This window comes from Drosophila subpulchrella, unplaced genomic scaffold, assembly GCF_014743375.2.
Source record: "Drosophila subpulchrella strain 33 F10 #4 breed RU33 unplaced genomic scaffold, RU_Dsub_v1.1 Primary Assembly Seq24, whole genome shotgun sequence".
Taxonomy (NCBI): domain Eukaryota; kingdom Metazoa; phylum Arthropoda; class Insecta; order Diptera; family Drosophilidae; genus Drosophila; species Drosophila subpulchrella.
In genome coordinates, this window is record NW_023665550.1 from 560,181 (window position 1) to 575,692 (window position 15,512).

The 15,512-nt window shown below is 37.1% G+C and overlaps 1 protein-coding gene across 1 annotated transcript; it reads right to left on the bottom strand.

Moving 5' to 3' along the window:
- Positions 1–11,598: 11,598 nt before the first annotated feature.
- Positions 11,599–12,222, bottom strand: LOC119559461. The gene is made up of 2 exons (XM_037872567.1): positions 12,110–12,222; positions 11,599–12,057 (listed from the first exon to the last, which is right to left on the bottom strand). The coding sequence occupies exons 1-2, from the start codon at positions 12,128–12,130 to the stop codon at positions 11,632–11,634; spliced, it is 447 nt and encodes a 148-aa protein (XP_037728495.1). The 5' UTR covers positions 12,131–12,222; the 3' UTR covers positions 11,599–11,631.
- Positions 12,223–15,512: the final 3,290 nt, after the last annotated feature.

The following is a 15,512-nucleotide window of genomic DNA, read 5'->3' on the forward strand; positions in this document are numbered from 1 at the left end:
GCGGTTTGTGGGCGGTAGAGTGGGCGTGGCATATTCGCATGACAAACTTTCGCTGCGTACAAGGCTACGGAATCTAAATCTGAAATTCTAATACTCTATCTTTGATAGTTTCCGAGATATCCGCGTTCATACTTACGATTTTTTGAAGTTTGTGGGCGGTTTGTGGGCGTCCAAGTGGGCGTGGCAAACTTTTTTTTGGGTCAATCGATAGGTATTGCTAGGAACAATTCATTTCAGTTTAAATTTTTACTCTAGCATCAAAACTGTAGAAGTCACAGTTTTGGGCGGCTTGTGGGCGTTAGAGTGGGCGTGGCACTCTACTGAAACAAACTTGCGCTGCGTAAGAAGCTCAGGAATCTGCTCGCCAAATCTCAATAGCCTAGCTCTCATAGTTTCCAAGATCTCAGCGTTCATCCGGACAGACAGACGGACAGACGGACAGACGGACATGGCTAGATCGACTCGGCTAGTGATCCTGATCAAGAATATATATACTTTATGGGGTCGGAAACGCTTCCTTCTGCCTGTTACATACTTTCCGACGAATCTAGTATACCATTTTACTCTACGAGTAACGGGTATAAATACGACATGGAAATTATTAACAAAGCTACTAACACAACACAATCCAACTACAACAAAACCAGCACATCTCCCACAATATATAAACAACTCTTTCAATCGCTGAAAACACTCTGCCCAACCACCAATTTGTTTACACCGACGGCTCTATGGCCAACGGTATAATCAGCTATAGTGTAACCAGCGAAACGAATACAATCAAAACAGGACTCCTTCCTCATACTCATCTGTTCTCTCTAGCGAGCTCATAGCTCAAGCTGTCAAAATTTCTCTAAAAATACCAGGCAAACATGCTATCTGCTCAGACTCTCTCTCTGCACTAAAGCCCCTCACCAACCCCAATAACCATTCCTACTATCCCTCAACCATCAGAAACCTGGTTTCTAACCACTTCCCTAAAATTATACTAATTTGGATCCCCAGCCACATCGGCATAACAGGGAACGAAAACGCCGATAAAGCAGCCAAAGAGGCCCACAAATACCCCCTTACCTACTCCACAAACAACAACTCTAACGTCATTTCACACTTCTTGAAAAAGCACATACAATCAAAACAAGCTGACATCTACAACAATGTATCGCCTTGGTACAAACAATCCGCAATCCATCTGTCAGATACCCCCAAACACCAATAGGAAAACACAAATACTCATACACCGGATACGACTAGGACATACCAAACTGACTAATGCCCATTACATGGATAGAACACTTCCCAACACATGCCCATTCTGCCACCACTCCCCAATAGACATCCAACATATCATTATACACTGCACTTCCTTATCCCAACCCAGATCAGAATCCTTCCAATCACTTAACCCCATCAACACCATCTCAAACCCAACTCCCGACAACATCATAAAAATCATATCTTTTCTTGAAAAAGCCCAAATTAAGTTTAAAATTTAAATGTATATAAAAATGTTGTTAATTCCACATCTCAGATGAGCTGAAGGCCTTAGCTGCTAGAGCTCCTAATTTAGTTAGCCTATAGTTTTAACTTTAAGCTAGCTTTATATAAATAAATAAATAGATACAAAAAAATATTTAAATAGTCGTAATTTTTGACCTTAAATATATGTCAACGGAAACACAGAAATGAAAAATGTAAATGAAATAAAATACCTGGGAGTCTACTATGACGAAAAACTAAACTAACTCTCAATACATCCTTAGAAAAGCAAAATCTCAAATAGCCCAAATTCAGAATGCTTTCGGTTTAAATTAACATAACTAATATACAAAAAATTAATACAACCAATACTTTCATACTGCCCCATAGCCTGGTTCAACTTAAAATCAAATGAAATGGAAAAGCCAATACTTTTTGAACGAAAAATACTACGTCGATCCATTAGTTCCTCTGCCAGGAACTCAATAACAAATCATCTCGGGTATGATCGAATCATTTTGATTACCATTCAAAAATTTTAGCTCAATTCAACACACTTCGTTCACGATGCATACCCGAAGCAAAAGCCGAAAGAATAATCAGCACGAGTAACCACTCTGATTTCATGTTCGTGCATCTGATCGGATCTCTTTGATACGATCAAAACGATCGTACGATACGTAAATTATCGGATACTACTCGATAACTTATTACTCGTTGCAGATCTCTGTCGTAAACTACAGCAGCCTTTACAAGCGCACACAAACCAAGCGTACCGATACCCACATATTCAAAGTAATCGAACAATTCCTTGAAAAAAAACGGAAACAATAGTAATCATCTGATCTCAAAAAAGCATCGGCCTCATGTTAACTATTCCATCCATAATTTAACCATAAACCATATAGATTACCTTAAAGAAATAGGAATAATATGCAATACAAATAGTATACTTATATTTTATCACCGTAGACATGACTCCGTAAACCCAAGATCGAGTATATATTACAAACCAGTAAAAACAATAGACAAACACAATAAACACAAGCCACCAAGACTTACATATTTTCCTTGTACATCTTCTCACTGTGTATACACCCCCTTCCTCATTATTATCAATTAACCATAATTTAGCTTTAAAGATTACAAAATCAAAAAATGAACACTCTTAGGTTTAAGACATTTTTTCTCTGAATATAAAAGAAATATAAGGCCAAAGCAAATACAATACACTACTTCTATAAATGTACAAAGTAAAAATGAACTTAAATAAATATTTAAAAATGAACGACCCGAAAAGCCTATAACCGCAGGGATAAAATGTAACACAACTAAACTAAGTAATCATGAACTTTTCACTCGTTGTATTACTATTAAATAAAATTATCTATGTATCTAAACCAAAAAATAAATCTGACAATAAATTGAATTGAATTGATTTGAAAAGGACGATTTATTTAAATTTAAAATCAGTTTGTCTAAAAACACTACTAAGTTGTTCAACACTATTTGTCAGTGTGTGACATCCTACATTTGTTAGTGTTGAAAACTTAAGAATGGAAGTAGAAAAGTCACTCTATTTGAAGCTGAAGAGCGGCAAACCACAAGTGTAAGCTGAAAATATTAACCATTTATGATTTTGTAAGCTACCATCTTTGAATTCTGCTATATGTACATATGCTGTAACGAAAGCTCGAAATATGTGGAGAACCTCAGGGACCGTAAGTGTCCCAACATTCAGATTCCAGACGTTTTAAGCCTTAGTGTAAAAAGCTATTGAAAAAATACCATTTCCAACTTTGTCAATACCGATTCTTTTTCCAATAATGCCAGAGGGTCTCATGTTCCATTTATATGCGGCTGCTAATTTTCTTTTCCAACTTTGCCTCAATACTTGCAATCTAAGCTGTATTTTTTTTGTCCATTTGCATATATTCCAAGTCAAGCCTTTAAGGAAATAGACAGTGATGTTGTCTTTTGTCAAATATACATAGGGTATTTTAAAAGAACTAAAAAAAATTAGGTTACCAATAGGGACAGAGGGACTTACTGTTTACTTTGTAGTAGATCTTATTTTAGGTAATAGTTTAGGTCTTTACATGATTTTAGGATATGTACAATCATTTGGAGCAAAACGACTTTGCAGAGCATGCAGGCGAAGCAAAATAGAAATGAAAAACGACTTTTGTGAACATCCAAATATCTAAGAGATTCGTATAAAAATGATTAAAAGGCACAAGACATTTTTGAAATAGGAATAAGTAGCGACTGCTTGTTTAACAAACTTACAATTTAGCATGTAACAGAACATTTGTATTTTGATCTAATCTTTATGCCTTCACACTCACAGCTTTGATAAAAGAAAAAATATAAATATATGTTTATACTCTTATTGATGTTATCAATTATCGAAAACAATTTTTTGGTGAATTTCCGTTTAGCTCCAACACCCGATTTCGTCCAAACATTCAATATCCACGTTAATTGGGGATTACGGGAAAAATAGTCAAAGTTTGCGAAAATAACGGGATCATGGAAAATAACGGTAAGAACGGTTTTTCGTAAATATCTTCGAATATATTAACTTAATCAAAAAGAGAAAAATTAAAGCTATTAAAGAAATGAGTAATTTATGTTTTATACTTTTTTTCTGTAAAACTAATAGTTTTCGTTAAAAACGCTAAAAAAGATTACATTTTCACAAGGTTTGGAGCACACTTGCGTCATTTTGCCCGATACATCGCACGAAAGCATGTTGTTATATCGGCGTGTCGATATTGATATCGATGTCACTCGATGTTTTAGTGATGGTTTGACCAAAACACGACAACGGCGTTAGCATTTTTAAGAACACGAAATTAATATAATAAAAATAAATGAGAAGTACAAGAAAAATATAAATGTTGGATAGAGCATTTCAGTTGTCGTAGTTATAAATATTATTATTAAATAAAATTCAAATTATAAAACGAAAATAAAATGTATTAACAAAAATTGTATAAAAAGCATTTCTAATGTCGCAGGCAAAATTTTTTTATTTACAAAGATCGCTAGCGCAGCAGCAGACAAAATACGCCGCATCGACCGCCAGGAAGACTTAATATTTTGGGTATGAGCACCGGTTACCGAATCCACAAATTGTTCCGAGTGGTTGACGGTCTTGTGAATATATCCCAAAGCTTCTAAACCAATATACCCCTTCCAGCAATCTGTATGTATTTCGGTCCCTGGATCAACATGTTTTTTTATTAAGGATAACAGGGTGTCCTGTCCCTTTTATTGTCGGGACAGATTTCTAATCTATAATTTTCGGGACATCCTCGCTCTATAAGTCGCAAAATCCACGAACCTTCAACAACGTGACCTCTTTCGAACTTCCGCCTGCCAATTTTACATTCGTCTATTTCTACAACTTTGTTTACACTTTCAATGGGTCCCTAATCCTCAAAATCTGTATCCAAGGCTGCCATACAAACATCGCGGCAAAAAGAAAATCTGTCTGCCAGTTTCTGAGGAAACAGTTTGATCTTCTTTCACGCTACATTCCCGTATAGCTTGGGCAAACGTAAAAGAATTTGCAAGAATTTGCAAGATATATGACACCTTTTCAGCCACGTGTTCTTCGCAACACTTTTGGAATGGTCCTGCTTTCCCTTTTTAAGCATCTGAATTCACCGCATATTGATTTACGATCTAGCAAAATCATGCTCTGCTTATGTTTTACTGCGTTTATGCGATGGCCATTTCACGCTTTCATTTCATGAAATGGGCTGATTCGTGTGTGCATAATCATCGTTTTATGAATTCGACAACACACGAAAGTTGACTATGAATTCAACCTCAAAGCGTGAAATGGTGACAATTAAACTTCGGTAAGTCTATATAACTATCGGAGTTGCCAGATCGATATAAATACATAAATACGCCTTACATTTAACAAATTTGTTCATTCAGTGCCAATGGAAACTAGTTTTCATCTTTTATTTTGACGGTAAGAAAATGTTATACTGGCTTGCACACACTTTATCTTTAAAGCCTAGTACTCAGATCGGCTAAGAGTTTCACTAGTCGAAAAATCTTATTCCTTGTAGTGTGACCGAAGTTTTCAAAGTTCACCCGCAATCCATGTAGAATGGTCTTACTGTCAAGCGGCGGGGTTTGTTGCCAAACGGAAAACAAATCAATTGGAGAAATTTAAAAAGGAGAAGTCTGCTGGTACACAAAGAAAGTAAAATAAGAATAATTGGAATGTTCAACGAATGTTTTTATTTATGTAAATTAGTAGTTTAAAGCTCCCTTAACGTCCCACGAATGCTTCGCCATCTTTCCCGCGCCACAGCAGTCCAGCTCCGAGTCCCAATGGGCATATTGGACCTTGAGGAAGTGGGAGCCGGATTGGGAACAGAGTTGATCCGCTGTTGCTGCAGGAAGCCGCCCAGCATCCTGGCCATGGCTTCTCCAACTGTTCCTTAGTGGGCGCCCTATTTTCCTCCTCCCTATAGAAGTCACCGCGTCCTCCAGCTCCGCTTAAGCTGCCAAGTGGTGGTGGTGTACGGAGTCCAAATGGAGAGGACTTTGGAGATCATATTACTGGTGGTTCTGCTAAAAAGATCCTTCTATTAGTACAACGCAACCAAATTATTTAGGCCAGATCTTACTTTCTTTGCGAGGACACGCTCGGCAGGATGTCCATGTAGAGAGCGAAGTCCCCTCTCGGCATGTTCCTTCCCACTGGGATTCTCTAGTGGATCTCCTCCAGAACGTCAGCTATTCTGCGGATTTGCCCCTGTTGTCGTATTGCACTGACCTCCTTAAAACGTTTTTTGGGTTTTTCTTCCATTACAAATTTTTAAATTCCTCACCGCTAAATTCCTTAATCGCTAACACCTTTTTCCACCGGTCCGGCATCTCTGTCAGCTGAGATTGATAAAATGCATGAATTCGGCCGTGTCGCATAAACAGGAGCAAATTTTATTTTGCACTTTTAAGAAATCATGAAACCCTTAGCATAAACATAGTATTTATGGCAATAGCGGTCTTTGGGTATTAACCCGACATCCCGCAGCAATTGCAAAGTACTCTCCCGGGTGCTCAGAATGGGGACCAATCTGAAAGAATTAAGTTCTTCCATTTTCAGGTCTACTCAGTTAAAGTGATTGTATATTTCACTAAATAGGAAAACGGAACATGAGCACGATATATCGTAAAAAAAGTCGAAAAAGGTCCATCCCCTAAAACGCTGTTATCGATTAATCGAAACTATCTGACGCCATATTTTTTGTATTTTATTTATTTATTTTGGTTTTAACTCTTCCTAACGCTACAAGTTACAAAAATACTTATAAATTAGTGCGCTAGTCACAATTTTTATGGCGGGATATTGCAATATTTTTAAATGTTCACCTCCTATTTCAAATATTTCTTTTAGTTTTTTTTTTCGAAAACCATTAAGTTTTCGGAAAAAATTATTCGTTTTATAAATATCTTCTGTTTGTGTCTGAAACATTTTATTTTTTATTTTATTTTATTTAAAAAAAAATGCAAAAAACCAAAAAATGTACAATTTTACCGTTATTTTCCAAGATCCCGTTATTTGCGCCAACTTTTGACTATTTTTTCCGTAATCAGGACCCAAAAACACGTCGATATGGAAAGTTTGAACAAAATCGGGCGTTGGAGCTAAACGGAAGTTTATTCCAATTTGTTCCCTTCTAAGAGTTAGATTTAGGAAATACATCGTGTCCGCATGGTCTGAACAACTTACAGCTACTAAGAAACTTAGCCTAGCTAGGTTTCAGCTATTTATGATAAGGGAATGTGTATCCCCTTTGTTATCTTGTGTTATGGCACTCTAAGCTAAAACATTAAAACTCTAAATCACATTTAAGTTCTTTAACGTCGCCAATAGTTGAATTTCATTTTATCGCTATTAAAGAGAGCCTTAATGAAGCACAAGAATGTAATTCCTCCCTATTTAAAAATCTTAAGATTTATGAATACCGACACCAAACATAAAGATTACTTAAAACAACTAAGTTTCTATAAGTTGTCATCTGAAATTGTAAAGTTATCTTTGGAGAAACATACCATATTGGTAAATCCCTTCGCTTGGTTTATACAGAAATTGTCTGAAAAATTCTTTCCCCACCAAAAGGCGCTAGAGTTTGTAATACCTGCAAGAAAAATATTGAGTTAGTATCAGTATTGATATCTGGACTTCTTAAAAACTTTTAAAATGATATGGAGTGCAAAGCTATCAAAGTCAATCACTTGGTAAACTAGAACTGGAAGAGACTAGAAGTTATTGTGCGATTACAACTTTTAACAGTGGCCCCATTTTTCCGGAGAGCTCAAAAAATGAGCAGCAAGTACCGAACTTCAAGGCACTTTAAAGTCCAATAATTTAAAAGAATAAAAAAGGAGTAATACTGAACCCATAGCCAACAGAGGGAAAGTCTTCCAAAAAATATTGTGGAAACGGTTGAACTATTTTACGAGGAACACAGTTGCGAAATGCGTGGTATGGAAGATAAAACAAAGATGAAAAAATCAAAATACAAGAAATGATGACTGACAACATTCATCATTTGTTCTTTTTGTGTTTGTACGTACTATCAAAACTGCAAGTTAGTGCCAAAAGCGATAGATATTGGCATTCTAACAAGAATTTCGGAACCACCTTTGATCATCTTGTGTGTCCGACCCAAATACGACCTCTGCTTTAACGAGTATGCCAATTGTCCATTTCAACGAAGTTAAAAAATGTACTGTATGATATGGCTAAAAAGGTTTAGTTTAAGAAGTGGAAAACTGTTGACAGGACAAGATTACTTGGACGGACTTTACCAGATGAAGATTTTGTTGACTCACTTTTTCAAGTCGCATAATATTATCGGAATAGAGGAAACAAGGGGGCCAAATATTAAATTGTACAGGGCTCCACTCTCAGACGTTGTACCAGATTGGGGATCGCCTAAAGCAAGTTCAGTGAAAAAATCCTAACGATAAAGCCGTCAGTTTTTGAGAAAATCGCTTTACAGTGGGGGAAGATAAATAATTAAAAGAAAGTTCAAAGACATAAACCATTATGAAAAAAATGTGTTAAGGACACTAGCCATTTGGGAAAAAAATTATGTTTCGACGCTATCTCTATTTTCAAATAATTTGACTTTCACAGACGATGTACCAACATGCACGGTACCTCGTTGGAAAGGAAATTCATTTTACTAATTAACAAAAGCGGTACGGCAAACGAAAAGCCGTCAGTTCTTGAGAAAAAAACATAGTGCGTTGCCCACATTTGTTCCAAAATTGTTACTAGGAACACATTGACTTTATATCGATACCCTATATCGATACTTCGATAAAATCAAGTTGAAAGTGTGGCATCACTCCCGATTCGCGGGAACTTTTATTTCGCTATAACGGAGGGAGAATGTCGAAGGTGTTGGTAATAAAATGCGTAAGTTAAAAGCAAGTTCGTCGTTGGAGACAACGGGGAGGGGGCTCCCCCCAAAACGCCAACAGCGCGAGGACCAGGCTGCTAGCCAGAAGCCGGCCGCCAAAGAGACTGCTGGCCATAAGTGGGCCGCCAAAGAGGATGTAGCATTGTAGCCCCACAAATATATTTCAATAAATATTACAAAAATAAATGCGTCCAATTTTTATTTTTATACCCGTTACTGGTAGAGTAAAAGGGTACACTAGATTCTACTTGAGGTAAAGTAACAAGTAGAGCTGCATTTTCATCGATATACCCAGGATTGCATTTGCATATTATTCGGTTCATTCGATTATTTAAATCTTGTGAAATTATAAAAAGCCTAATGTCTTTTAACGTACTGTTAAAATGTTCAGAAAAAGATCTTATATTAGAAATTAATCTCATTGGTTCCGCAACTACTGGGTCGATGGGTGAGTGAAAGGGGCTGAGTCCGTCACAACGATGTTTGAGACAGATTTTAAAACGGAGCCCCACAAGTGCTCGAGGTGCGGATGTGGAGACGGGTGCAAGCAAATTGAGGAATTCACCGAACCGCACCTCATTTTGGCCCTGGGCTTAAATAGGTTCCGTCAGGACGACCATGGAGAACTAAAAAAACACCCATTCAAGTTCCATTCTGATAAGATAATAAGAATGAAACGATTATAAATTCTTCAATATTAATCGGTTTATTGATTTATTTCTTTTATTGTTATTATTAAGAAATATGAACGACTGTCCATTTGGGACCTGGACAGTAAAACTTACTATTATGTCCTAGTGAATTTATTTATTTACTTGTTTAAGTCATGAAGTCAAATTATGTACAAGTGTCTTCCATTTCGTGTCAATAAGTCTTGAAGTAAATATTGGAAAAATACATTGGCACATTGTGAAGTGAACCAAATGAAAATTAACGGTCTCTTCGGGAATTTCTGTTTTCATTAAAGGATGCAAGGAACCTCTGATAATGCTAAAATTTTGGAGTTACGACAAAAGCTGGAGCCGATAATCGCAGTTCCTCTGTTCAAGATACATATCCATATATCTGATTAGTGTCCGAGAAAACGAATTAATTACCGACGTTTTGGGTACGAGGATTCAGCAAGATTCCAGGATGGATGCGGGACTCTCCGTATTCCACGGAAACTCATTCTGGGCTCACCTAAAATTTTATAGCCAAGTATATAGAAATGAGGTGTCAGTTGTGCGTCGAGCAATGTGGAATAAAGACAGAAGCTTGAGCCAATTATAGCAGTTCCTTTGCTCCAGATTAAACTACGAAAATCGGACAAGAGAAAGAATTAATTTGCGTTATATATATATCTGACTAGAGTGTACGAGAAAAGGAATTAATTTCCGATTTTTTGGGTACCAGGATTCTGCAAGATTCAAGGATGTGCTGGTTTAACCTATTGGCGCTGCTGGAAGAAAAGAAAGCTCATTCTAACAGGGACAAGTTGAACAATGTATAAAAATAATAAATTTATTCAAGGAGAATAAATCCGAGAAACCTCGGATACTGCTAAAATCTTGGAGTTAAGACAGAAGCTCGAGCCAAAAATAGCAGTTCCTTTGTTCCAGATAAAACTACGAAAATTGGACAAGAGAAAAAATTAATTTGCGTAATTTGTTAATGGTAAAAACATTCGAGGACAAAAAATTTCTTGTCTTCCTGATAGGATATCTATGCGTTTTAGTTTCAGGACGATATTCATTAGCCAAGTCGTTGTCATTTTAAGAAAAACCAAGGAAGAACGCTATAGTCGAGTGCCTCGACTATCAGATACCCGTTACTCAGCTGAAGGGACCAAAGGGAAATGGAGATACGCAAGCTTTGCTGCGAGATTGAAATGCGCCACCTACCGGCGGTAGACAGATTTAAGCGTTATGGGCGTTAGAGTGGGCGTGGATCAATCGATAGGTATTGACGAGACCAATACATTTAAGTTACAATTTTTTATCTAGCATAAAAATTGTGGGCGCCCCAGGCTTGGGCGGTTTGTGGGCGTTAGAGTGGGCGTGGCATATTCGCGTAACAAACTTGCGCTGCGCTCAAGCCTACGGAATCTAAATCTGAAATCCCATTGCTCTATCTTTGATAGTTTCCGAGATATCCACGTTCATATTTACGATTTTTTGAATTTTATGGGCGTAAAAGTGGGCGTGGCAAACTTTTTTATGGTTCAATCGATAGGTATTGATGAGAACAATACATTTCAGTTAAAATTGTTATTCTCGCATCAAAACTGTAGGAGTCACAGTTTTGGGCGGTTTGTGGGCGTTAGAGTGGGCGTGGCACTCTACTGAAAGAGCGGTCGCATTAAAATGATATCGGTAATACACAAAAGTGCTTCCTGGTTCCGCCGATGAAAATGCCTTCTGGTTTTAAATATGTTCCGTAATAGGTAGCAAGTCCTTTTGTGTTTTTTTCCCTAAATTGCGTCATACAATTTTCTTCAGACCATCTTCGACACCTTGCTAGCCATGAAATTTTGTAGGGTTATATATTTTAACTGTTATTAAAAAATAATTTTTTTGGTCCATGCAATTTATTTTTAAGTAGTTTAACTGTGTATGTGTACCTTTCAAAATTATTTTAACACTCAACTCCTTTTTTGGCGAAGGTCGACCTTTGGTAAATTTAGTTCTTGTAACATTTATAAGGGTTAAGCTTTTCGGGAACTATTCTTTTTTGAGAGCCATCGACCTCGACGCAAGTATAGTATTTTGTGCGAACCGGGAAACTGTTTAGAGAACTTCCGCATTTGCAACAGGTAATCACAATTAATTGATTTACCAGATCGAGCCCATCTCGGTATCTGCACCTTTCCTGTTTCGGGTTTTCTGGAATTTTTCTTCGGTTCGCTTGAGCTTGAGCTGTCTTGAAGCTCCTTACGAGTTGTATTACGATTAGCGATTCTGGCGCTCCTTCGAGGCGCGGAGATTGGAGCTTCTGGTTCGGGTAATGAAGGCGAGTCTTCAACCACTTCTATAGCCTCCACAATTTCTTCCGGTGGTGGTGACATTGGTCGATCTACAGTCATATTACCAGAGTTTTCATCATTTTCCTCGGACACCAAAGGCTGAAAATTCTATTTAGAAGCGTTAGAAGTCGTAGCACAATATTATTCCATCTATATCTACCGGAATTTGTTCGTCGCTCATTGTGTTTTATTACTTGTTTTCTTATTTGCTTCAGTATATGTTACTCGGCCAAAAAATAAAAGTGAGTGTGATTTTTTCGGTTTGAATCTGGCACCTAATTTTCAATGGCTCCTATGTTTAAAAAATTGAGAACTAGGTTGGTGAAACCTATATTAACTTAATACTATTAAGGCTTGTGTTTGATTTTGCTAACTTTTAGTTAACATCGTTTTTTTAATCTGTTGGATAAGGTTACACTCTCAGAAAAAATAGCGTGTCAAATTTTTTTTTGGATCAATCGATAGGTTTTGACGAGACCAATACATTTCAGTTACATTTCTCTATCTTTGATAGTTTCCGAGATATCCACGTTCATATTTACGATTTTTTGAAGTTTAAAAAATAAAGAACTAGGTTGGTGAAAGCTGTATTAACTTAATACTATTAAGGCTTGTGTTTGATTTTGCTAACTTTTAGTTAACATCGTTTTTATAATCTGTTGGATAAGGTTACACTCTCAGAAAAAATAGCGTGTCAAATTTTTTTTTTGATCAATCGATAGGTTTTGACGAGACCAATACATTTCAGTTACATTTCTCTATCTTTGATAGTTTCCGAGATATCCACGTTCATATTTACGATTTCTTGAAGTTTAAAAAATAAAGAACTAGGTTGGTGAAAGCTGTATTAACTTAATACTATTAAGGCTTGTTTTTGATTTTGCTAACTTTTAGTTTACATCGTTTTTATAATCTGTTGGATAAGGTTACACTCTCAGAAAAAATAGCGTGTCAAATTTTTTTTTTATCAATCGATAGGTATTGACGAGACCAATACATTTCAGTTAAAATTTTTTATCTAGCATGAAAATTGTGGGCGCCACAGGCTTGGGCGGCTTGTGGGCGTTAGAGTGGGCGTGGCATATTCGCGTAACAAACTTGCGCTGCGCTTAAGCCTACGGAATCTAAATCTGAAATCCCATTTCTCTATCTTTGATAGTTTCCGAGATATCCACGTTCATATTTACGATTTTTTGAAGTTTGTGGGCGGTTTGTGGGCGTAAAAGTGGGCGTGGCAAACTTTTTTTTGGTTCAATCGATAGGTATTGATGAGAAAAATACATTTCAGTTAAAATTTTAATTCTCGCATCAAAACTGTAGGAGTCACAGTTTTGGGCGGTTTGTGGGCGTTAGAGTGGGCGTGGCACTTTACTGAAACAAACTTGCGCTGCGTAAGAAGCTCAGGAATCTGCACGTCAAATCTCAATAGCCTAGCTCTCATAGTTTTCGAGATCTCAGCGTTCATCCGGACGGACAGACAGACGGACAGACGGACATGGCTAGATCGACTCGGCTAGTGATCCTGATCAAGAATATATATACTTTATGGGGTCGGAAACGCATCCTTCTGCCTGTTACATACTTTCCGACGAATCTAGTATACCCTTTTACTCTACGAGTAACGGGTATAATAACGACTGACGTTTTGGGACTTGGATAATAAAACTAATTCTTATTATAAAGTAATAAATTTATTCAAGATAAAATTATAAACTGCAGCCAGTGCAGACAGAGGGGTTTTCTTGCCCCAGTGACTAGAAAGAGACTGGTAAGGTAGTAGTTGCTACAACTTCGCTTCAGCGGAAAGTGGGTCCACACGCAAAAATTCTGTATTTCCCCATTTTTCGTCAGTATTTTTTCTTAGAATTTAGGTTATTTCTTTACATGGCGCTTTGGGATTTTTTGGTATAATATGAAATGTAATATACTGAAATATTAATTCATTTCTTTATACACTTGTATTTTCAAATTTGTTGTATAAGCCTAGTACTCAGATCGGCTAAGAGTTTCACTAGTCGAAAAATCTTATTCTTTGTAGTGGGACCGAAGTTTTCAAAGTTCACCCGCCATGCATGTGGCATGGTCTTACTGTCAAGCAGCTGGGTTTGTTGACAAACGGAAAACAAATCAATTGGAGCAATTTAAAAAAGAAGAGTCTGCTGGTGCACAAAGAAATTAAAATAAAAATAAATTAAATTTTCAACAAATGTTTTTATTTATGTAAATTAGAAGCCTAAGGCTTCCTTCTCGTCCCACGAATGCTTCGCCATCTTTCCCGCGCCATCTGTAGTCCAGCTCCGAGCTGACCAATAATGGCTGGTAATGGCGCATCCTCTATCTCCGCTCCATCACCAGCTGCCAAGTAGCTGGTGAAGGAGGAGTCCTCAATGGAGAGCTCGTCGGAGATCGAGCGATGTTCCATGTTCCATCCCACTGGCATTTTCTAGTGGATCTCCTCCAGCGCTTCAACTATTCTGCGGATTTGACCCGTTGTGGTACAGCTTCCTGTCGGTCAAGTCCCACAATAATGGGCAACAGCTTGGATTAGGCATCCTTTTTCATCTGCACTGACCTTTAGCCGTTTTGGGTGTTTTTCTTCCATTTTTAATTTTTAAATTCCCCACCGCTTCTGCACGAACACCGCCAAAGATTAAATTTCTTATTCTTTGGGCCGCGGCTAACGGCGTTCATCGAAAATTCACTGGCGAAATCTGGTATTTTTTCTGGTATTTCCTTAGCTCATCTGAGTACCGCGCTGAAAAACAGACCCGACGAAAACCTTTAGCCGCCTGTTTGCCTCTCGCTCACTCCTATGGTTAGCTCGCGGTTTTCGTCGATGTGAGTACTAGGCTATAGAAATGGAGCTTTAAAACTGCTGGGAAAAACATTGGCAAAGTATAAATTAATTAATTAATGCATATAATTATAATTAATTAATTATAAATTCAATACATAAAGATATATTTTCCAAGTTCTCTTGCGATCCGTACGTCTCCATGATTAAGTCTCGTCTTTTTTGAAGAAATATAAAAGGGAATAAGAACAGCTACATGCGGTAAAGTAAGAAGTAGAGCTGCATTTTTATCGATATACCCAGGGTTGCATTTGCATATTACTCGATTCATTCGATTTCAAAATTATTAAAATCAACGTGCTGTTCAAATCTTCAGAAAAAGAACTTAAATAAGAAATTATTCTCATTGGTTCCTCAACTACTGGGTCGATGGGTTAGTGTCAGGGTCTGAGTCCGTCACAACTGGTGCCAGCAAATTGAGGAGTTCACCGAACCGCCCCTCATTTTGGCCCTGGTCTTAAATAGATTCCGTCAGGTCGACCGTGGAGAATTAAAAAAAAGTCCCATTCAAGTTCCTTTGTGACGAGATAATAAGAATGAATAATAAATATTGATCAGTTTATTGATTTATTTCTTTTATTGTAATTTTAAGAAATATGAACGACTGTCAGTTTGTGACTTGGATAATTAAACTTATTCTTAAATTAAATGTATCATTTTATTCAATATTGTAATGTTGGTATTATTAGTATTATTATAGTGCATTATA

What these genes read in the sequence shown, in the direction of transcription:
- LOC119559461 (XM_037872567.1), bottom strand. Translation starts at nt 12,130, where the DNA reads ATGAGCGACGAACAAATTCCG. An exon ending in TGAGCGACGAACAAATTCCG is followed by an intron (nt 12,058 to 12,109) that starts GTAGATATAGAT and finishes GCTTCTAAATAG; the next exon opens with AATTTTCAGCCTTTGGTGTC.